The sequence below is a fragment of the Procambarus clarkii genome, chromosome 40, assembly GCF_040958095.1.
Source record: "Procambarus clarkii isolate CNS0578487 chromosome 40, FALCON_Pclarkii_2.0, whole genome shotgun sequence".
NCBI classification, from domain to species: Eukaryota; Metazoa; Arthropoda; class Malacostraca; order Decapoda; family Cambaridae; genus Procambarus; species Procambarus clarkii.
The window spans coordinates 20,648,019-20,656,088 of NC_091189.1; the positions used below are offsets into that span (position 1 = coordinate 20,648,019).

At 48.9% G+C, this 8,070-nt stretch overlaps 1 protein-coding gene across 1 annotated transcript; it reads right to left on the reverse strand.

Moving 5' to 3' along the window:
- Positions 1–2,780: 2,780 nt before the first annotated feature.
- LOC123753360 (keratinocyte proline-rich protein-like) lies at positions 2,781–3,557 on the reverse strand. Its single transcript, XM_045735356.1, has one exon. The coding sequence runs from the start codon at positions 3,555–3,557 to the stop codon at positions 2,781–2,783; it is 777 nt and encodes a 258-aa protein (XP_045591312.1).
- Positions 3,558–8,070: the final 4,513 nt, after the last annotated feature.

Below are 8,070 nucleotides of genomic sequence, written 5' to 3' on the forward strand. Positions count from 1 at the left end.
GGGTGGGGGGATGTTTTTGGGTGGGGGTGTTTGTGGGTGGGGGGTGTTTGTGGGTGGGGGTGTTTGTGGGTGGGGGTTTGTGGGTGTGGGTGGGGGTGTTTGTGGGTGGGGGGGTTTGGGGGGGGGGGTATTTGTGTGTGCGTGCGTGTGTGCTATTTAGAACCGAAAGATATTGAGGGATGGAGAAATGTGAGAGAGGAAATATTGAAAAGAAAGGGGAGGGCAGAGAATATCGGAGGGAGGGGGACGAGGGAATATCGGTGGGAGAGGACGAGGGAATATCGGTGGGAGGGGGACGAGGGAATATCGGTGGGAGAGGACGAGGGAATATCGGTGGGAGGGGGACGAGGGAATATCGGTGGGAGGGGGACGAGGGAATATCGGTGGGAGGGAGAGGACGAGGGAATATCGGTGGGAGGGGGACGAGGGAATATCGGAGGGAGGGGGACGAGGGAATATCGGTGGGAGGGGGACGAGGGAATATCGGTGGGAGGGGGAGACGAGGGAATATCGGTGGGAGGGAGACGAGGGAATATCGGTGGGAGGGAGACGAGGGAATATCGGTGGGAGGGAGACGAGGGAATATCGGTGGGAGGGGGAGACGAGGGAATATCGGTGGGAGGGAGACGAGGGAATATCGGTGGGAGGGGGAGACGAGGGAATATCGGTGGGAGGGGGACGAGGGAATATCGGTGGGAGGGGGACGAGGGAATATCGGTGGGAGGGAGACGAGGGAATATCGGTGGGAGGGAGACGAGGGAATATCGGTGGGAGGGGGAGACGAGGGAATATCGGTGGGAGGGGGACGAGGGAATATCGGTGGGAGGGGGAGACGAGGGAATATCGGGAAAGGTGTTACTCAACTTGTACAATTAGTGGGTATGACTTTAAAGACCTAATTTGTTGGAATATCTGGAGACATCACGCAAATTTTCAAGTGAAAAATATTCCCCCTTAGTAATCACAAGATGAGAGAAGGAGGGATTGGGGGAAGTGGTTGGGGGGGGGGGGTAAAAGGGGTATGAAATGAAAGTTTAGGGGAGAATGGGGGGGGGGGAGTAACCGGGGGGGGGGGTTGTGAATGGGGATTTTTGTAATCGGTGGTGGTGGGGGGGGGGGGTAAGGGGATTATATTTATAGGTTTCCATTTTAATTAATATTTAAGAATATTTCGCTATATTTAATAGGTTCATAATTTTCGGGTTGATTTGGGAGAGGATTTATACCCATTTCTTCTCCCTATTTCTCTTCTTACTCTCCCTTCCTCTCACCCACTCTCCTTCCCCCAATCCTCCCACACAGGCCCCAATCGTCATCACCCTACAGGTGTGTATAGGTGTGTACAGGTGTATCTAGGTGTGGGCCATTGTAATGTTGTTAACGACTGGCAGGTTGAGACAGCTTGCTTGATACCTGCTTGATACCTCAACCAGGTATCAACCAGATAGGGTTCTGGGAGTTCTTCTACTCCCCGAGGCCAGGCTCGACTTGTGAGAGTTTGGTCCACCAGGCTGTTGCTTGGAGCGGCCCGAAAAGCCACATACCCACCACAGCCCGGCTGATCCGGAACTAGATCTAGATCCTACCAGCCTTAGATATAGACAGATAGGTCGAACGAGACAACTGTTCGGATATCGAACAAGCAAGTGTTCGAAAGAATCCCATGCGAACGAAAAGTCGTATAATATTAAACGAGAAATAGCAGTAAATATATTGAAGCGAAATGAGTTTTTGTTGGAAGCCCGCCAGCCAACCAGCCAGCCAGACAGCCAGCCAACCAGCCAGCCAGACAGCCAGCCAGTCAGACAGCCAGCCAGTCAGACAGCCAACCAGCCAGCCAGCCAGCCAGCCAGCCAGCCAGCCAGCCAGCCAGCCAGTCAGACAGCCAGCCAGCCAGCCAGCCCGTCTACCAGCCAGCCCGCGAGCCCGTCTACCAGCCAGCCCGCGAGCCGGCCGGGTCGGGTCGTGGGTGGGTGGTTGGCCTGACACCCTCTGTCTTCAGAAGCATTGGTTTACGACCCTCGTATGGTAATTGGCTCTCACCTCTTTGTGGCGGTCACCACTAACGACCGGCCCGGTGGCACGGGCCTGGGGGGGGGAGGGAGAGAAAAGAGGGAGGGGGAAGAGAGTAGAAGAGGGGGGAGAAAAGAGGGAGGGGGAAGAGGGTAGAAGAGGGGAGAGGGTGAGGGGGGGGAGAAAAGAGGGAGGGGGAAGAGGGGGAGGGTGAGGGGGGAGAAAAGAGGGAGGGGGAAGAGAGTAGAAGAGGGGGGAGGGTGAGGGGGGGAGAAAAGAGGGAGGGGGGAAGAGGGTAAAAGAGGGGGAGGAGAAGAGAGGAGGTAAAGGGCAAACAGAAGGGAAAGACCGAACGGCCACGACCTGTGGATTATATGGGGTTAAATATACCTTATTTTTAAGGGTCAAGACAGTCTATATAAGGGATTGAACCATTACCCTTAATTGTCATTTATCGTGTGAAGGGGTTATAGTAACCGTCTCAAAAAGGTTAAACAGCGTCGGTTAAGGGTCGACTAGCTCCCTTTCCCTTGTTCCTCTAAGGGAGTCGAGCCCCCTTCCCTTGCCTCTTTAAAGGGGGGTCGAGGCACGTGTCTATGGCCATTTAAGTTCAAGGTGATTATTTTCAGGTCAATACATTTATTCAGTTTTTAATTGGATTAAATTACATAGGATTACATTAAGTAAGATAAGAATAAATAGGATTAGATTTCGTGGGATTAGTTAATTATCAGATTTTGGCGCCAAGCCGCAAACATTGTTGCTAGCTATTCTTCCGGCCCCCCTGTGGCAAGGGTCTTGGCGCCCCCTGTGGCAAGGGTCTTGGCGCCCCCTGTGGCAAGGGTCTTGGCGCCCCCTGTGGCAAGGGTCTTGGCGCCCCCTGTGGCAAGGGTCTTGGCGCCCCCTGTGGCAAGGGTCTTGGCGCCCCTGTGGCAAGGATCTTGGCGCCCCCTGTGGCAAGGGTCTTGGCGCCCCTGTGGCAAGGGTTTTGGCGCCCCCTGTGGCAAGGGTCTTGGCGCCCCCTGTGGCAAGGGTCTTGGCGCCCCTGTAGCAAGGGTCTTGGCGCCCCTGTGGCAAGGGTCTTGGCACCCCCTGTGGCAAGGGTCTTGGCGCCCCCTGTGGCAAGGGTCTTGGTGCCCCCTGTGGCAAGGGTCTTGGCGCCCCCTGTGGCAAGGGTCTTGGCGCCCCCTGTGGCAAGGGTCTTGGCGCCCCTGTGGCAAGGGTCTTGGCGCCCCCTGTGGCAAGGGTCTTGGCGCCCCCTGTGGCAAGGGTCTTGGCGCCCCCTGTGGCAAGGGTCTTGGCGCCCCTGTGGCAAGGGTCTTGGCGCCCCCTGTGGCAAGGGTCTTGGCGCCCCTGTAGCAAGGGTCTTGGCGCCCCTGTAGCAAGGGTCTTGGCGCCCCCTGTGGCAAGGGTCTTGGCGCCCCTGTGGCAAGGGTCTTGGCGCCCCCTGTGGCAAGGGTCTTGGCGCCCCCTGTGGCAAGGGTCTTGGCGCCCCCTGTGGCAAGTCTTGGCGACTTGGCGGTCAATAAGTAGAATTCAAACATAATGTCCATTTGCAAAAGGTCATTTAGAAATGGTGGGGAAGGGGCTGTTATTCCTGGTGGTTCGGGTGATGACGTGTGAGTTAATCAACCAGTGCAAATATAATTAGTGAGGGTATGTACACACGCGCACGCGCACACAGGGACGTTAGGAAAAACTTTTTCAGTGTCAGAGTAGTTAACAGGTGGAATGCATTAGGCAGTGATGTGGTGGAGGATGACTCCATACACAGTTTCAAATGAAGATATGATAGAGCCCAGTAGGCTCAGGAACCTGTACACCAGTTGATTGACAGTTGAGAGGCGGTACCAAAGAGCCAAAGCTCAACCCCCGCAAGCACAAATAGGTGAGTATAAGTAGGTGAGTTTACACTTTACACTCGTGGACCTAGGGACCGGGGTTCGATCCCCGCAGCCAGCGAAAAGAGATGGGCAGAGTTTCCTTCACCCTGATGCGGCTGTTCACCTAGCAGTAAATAGGTACCTGGGAGATAGACAGCTGCTTCCTGTGTGTGTGTGTGTATTGTGTGTGTGTGTGTGTGTGTGTGTGTGTGTGTGTGTGTGTGTGTGTATACTCACCTATTTGTACTCACCTATTTGTGCTTGCAGGATCGAGCATTGACTCTTGGATCCCGCCTTTCCAGCTATCGGTTGTTTACAGCAATGACTCCTGTCCCATTTCCCTATCATACCTGGTTTTAAAAGTATGAATAGTATTTGCTTCCACAACCTGTTCCTGAAGTGCATTCCATTTTCCCACTACTCTCACGCTAAAAGAAAACTTCCTAACATCTCTGTGACTCATCTGAGTTTCCAGTTTCCACCCATGTCTCCTCGTTCTGTTATTATTACGTGTGAACATTTCATCAATTTCCACTTTGTCAATTCCCCTGTGTGTGTGTGTGTGTGTGTGTGTGTGTGTGTGTGTGTGTGTGTGTGTGTGTGTGTGTGTGTGAGTGTGTGTATGTGTGTGTGTGTGTGTGTGTGTGTGTGTGTGTGTGTGTGTGTGTGTGTGTGTGTGTGTGTGTGTGTGTGTGTGTGTGTGTGTGTGTGTTAGAGAGATGTATGTAGTACACATAAGAGGAAAAATATATTGGTTAGAAAGGCGGGGTCCAAGAGCTCGATTCTGCAGACACAAATAATAAATACACACATACCGCTTTGCATAACCAGCCTTGAACGAACCCAAACAACCCACCTAACCTATCGAGGCCGATGCATAGAAAACGTCAAGATTCCGGTGCTTTAATTTGAATAACACATCGCATTTTTAACGCATTGGTAGAAATTAACAAAAAAATAGATAAAAACGCAAGCCTAACCATAAACCAAGCCTAACCTGTCCTATAGGCCTAATTAAGGAATTCTAGGCCTAATTAATCATTTTAGGTCTAAGCAATCCTAGGCCTAATTAAAAATAATAAGAAAATCGAGCAATGCGTTAAAATTGCGACGTACTAGCCCAAATACAAGCACCATAATATTGACGTGTTCTGCTATGTCAAGGCTGGTGAATACATATTAAGACGTGTTGAAACATGGCGTGGGATGTTTGCCACAGCCTGGTCATGCAGAGACCGGGCCCCGGGTTACCATTGATCCCCGCTATTACCTCAAGGTAAACACCGACATTGCTGCCTCTTCAACTGTTTTTCTCTCTTCCAACCCCCCCCCCCCTCTTTCTTTCATCTTTCTCCCCCTACTTCTCCCCCCTACATGCCCCCCCTTCTGCGACACCCCCCCTACATGTCCCCCCAATCCCCCCTCTGCGTCCCCCCCCCCCCCCACCCATCGTCTGACTGGCCCCAGATGGCTCAGTTCACGGAGCTGTCAAGGAGAATAAGAAAAATAGCTTTGTGGGGGGGAGGGGGGGGGAGTGGAGAGCATAAGACAGCCCTCCCCACTCCCCTCACCCCTCGTCTCCCCTGGCCTAAGGGTCGTCACCCCGCAGGGCTCGTTAGTAGCAGCGCTGCAACCCGTAACAACCAGGCTAACGATCCCCCCCTCTCTCTCGCCTGGCGGAGAGTCGGTATTAATATGTAAACATTCGGCCAACTTGTTCGTAAGTCAGTGTTGGTGGTTGGTGTCTTGGTCGTGCGAGGGTGGGGGTCTGTGGTGTGGTGAGCCTGGTGCTGTCTCGTGCCCTCTCTTCCTCCTGCCCTCTCTTCCTCCTGCCCTCTCTTCCTCCTGCCCTCTCTTCCTCCTGCCCTTCTCCTATCACCCAGTTTACCAACATAGTCATCTCCTTTTCCCTAGACAGACACACACACACACACACACACACACACACACACACACACACACACACACACACACACACACACACACACACACACACACACACACACACTCTTATTTACTTCATAGGGAAAAAGGCAAACATAGTACCAATCTATAAAAATTTACTTTTCTATAAAAAATTTCTATATTTCTATATTTGAAAAATTTCTATAAAAACCAAGCTATAAAAATGGTAGTGGAGAGGAAGCTCTAAATTATAGCCCCGTATCATTAACAAGCGTGGCAGTCAAAACACTAGACACAATAGTTAAGGTCAAATGGGTTGAACACGTAGAGGTTAATTATATAATAACAAACAGACAGTATGAATTTCGAACAGGAAGATCCTGTTTAACAAATGTACTTAACATTTATGAAAGAGCCCCAAACAGTTACAGATACAGGAATGAGATGCTTGGGTTGACTGTCTATCTGGACCTAAAAAAGGCTTTTGACAGTCCCACACAAGAGGCTGTTCTGGAAACTGGAACATGCTGGAGGGGTGACAGGGAGACTTGTGACATGGATGCAAAAACGTTCTGAGAGACAGACAGATGAGGGCGGTAATCAGAGACAATGTATCTGACTGGAGGAGTGTTACTAGCGGAGTACCACAGGGTTCAGTTCTTGCACCAGTAATGTTCATCGTCTACATAAACCATCTACCAGAAGGAATACAGAATTATATGAACATGTTTGCTGATGATGCTAAGATAATGAGGAAGACAGGAGACGCAGACCATTGTAATGCTCTTCAAATTGATCTAGATAAAATAAGTGCTTGGAGCGTCAAGTGGCAAATGGAATTCAATGTAAATAAATGCTACGCTATGGAGTGTGGAATCAGAGAAAATAGAACACACACAACTTGTGTTCGTATGTGTCGCTTTCCAACTTCAGACTTGCTTTTAATTATGTGGATGGTGAAATACTAAAGAAACTGTTCATGACTTTTGTGAGACCACAACTGGAATATGCAGCAGTTATATGTGATTCTTGAATCTCAAGAAGCACATAAAGAAACTGGAAAAGGTGCAAAGACATGCTACAAAATGGCTTCCGGAACTGAAAAACCAAGAGTTACGAGGAGAGATTACAGACATTAAACATGCCAAAACTAGAAGATAGAAGAAAAAGAGATGGTATGATCACCACATACAAAATACTAACAGGAATCGACCACATTGACAAAGAGGAATTCCTGAAACCAGCAACTTCACGAACAACAGGACACAGATTCAAGCAAAAGAAACAAAGGTGCCGAAAAATAGGAAGTTTTCTTTCGCAAAGAGAGTGGTAGACGGTTGGAACAAGTTAAGTGAGAAGGTGGTGGAGGCCAAGACCGTCAATAGTAGTTTCAAAGTGTTATATGACAAAGAGTGCTGGGAAGACGGGACACCACGAGCGTAGCTCTCATCCCGTAGCCCGTCCTCCAAAAAATGGGGAGGTAAATGTAACAGCACAAGTAAGTGCAATTATGTACTATTTATAACAGTCAGGAATTGTACTTATTTTCACTTAGTATTAAACCGTACCGTCTCATATATTGTGAATATTTGAGTTTACCTGAAAAGCTGAATAGAAAACCACAACCTAACCTAACCTTCTTAGTGATTGAAGATAAGCATTTTATTGCTTCTTAATTACAATTAGTACTTAACCTATAGCTATATTGATATTACAGTTTTATAAAACTAATAAAACAAAACCAAAATATATCAATAAATTATAAAGTAACTCAGGATATGTTCAAATTTTGTATAAGATCTCTATTGTTTAATAAAACAGAAAAAGAAATTCCTGATATTTAAAACTTGTGTATAAAGAAGTGAACATTAAAACTTCATCCTAAAATTCTGAGTGTCTTAACAGAAAACGAGGAGAATAAATGGGGAGGTAAATGTAACAGCCCCATAAGTGCAATTATGTACTATGTATGACAGTCAGGAAATGTACTTATTACACTTAGCATTAAAACGTACTGTCAATTCGGAGGATGGGATGCTGCATCCTGTAACTACACTTAGATAATTACACACACACACACACACACACACACAAACACACAGGTTAAAAACAAACATGTCACTTGTGTCCTTTGGGGGGGGGGGGGGGGGACACATCTGGGACACAAGTGTTAGTTTTTTTACTGTATTTATGACTGCGATAAATCTGCCAGAGGACTTGAGAGGAATTAATGTATGGAAGCTGAGTTTCATAGTTTCCTCTCTCGCCA

Bases quoted from the DNA above. Each gene is read 5' to 3' on its own strand.
- LOC123753360 (XM_045735356.1), bottom strand. From the start codon at position 3,557: ATGTTTGAATTCTACTTATTGACCGCCAAGTCGCCAAGACTTGCCACA.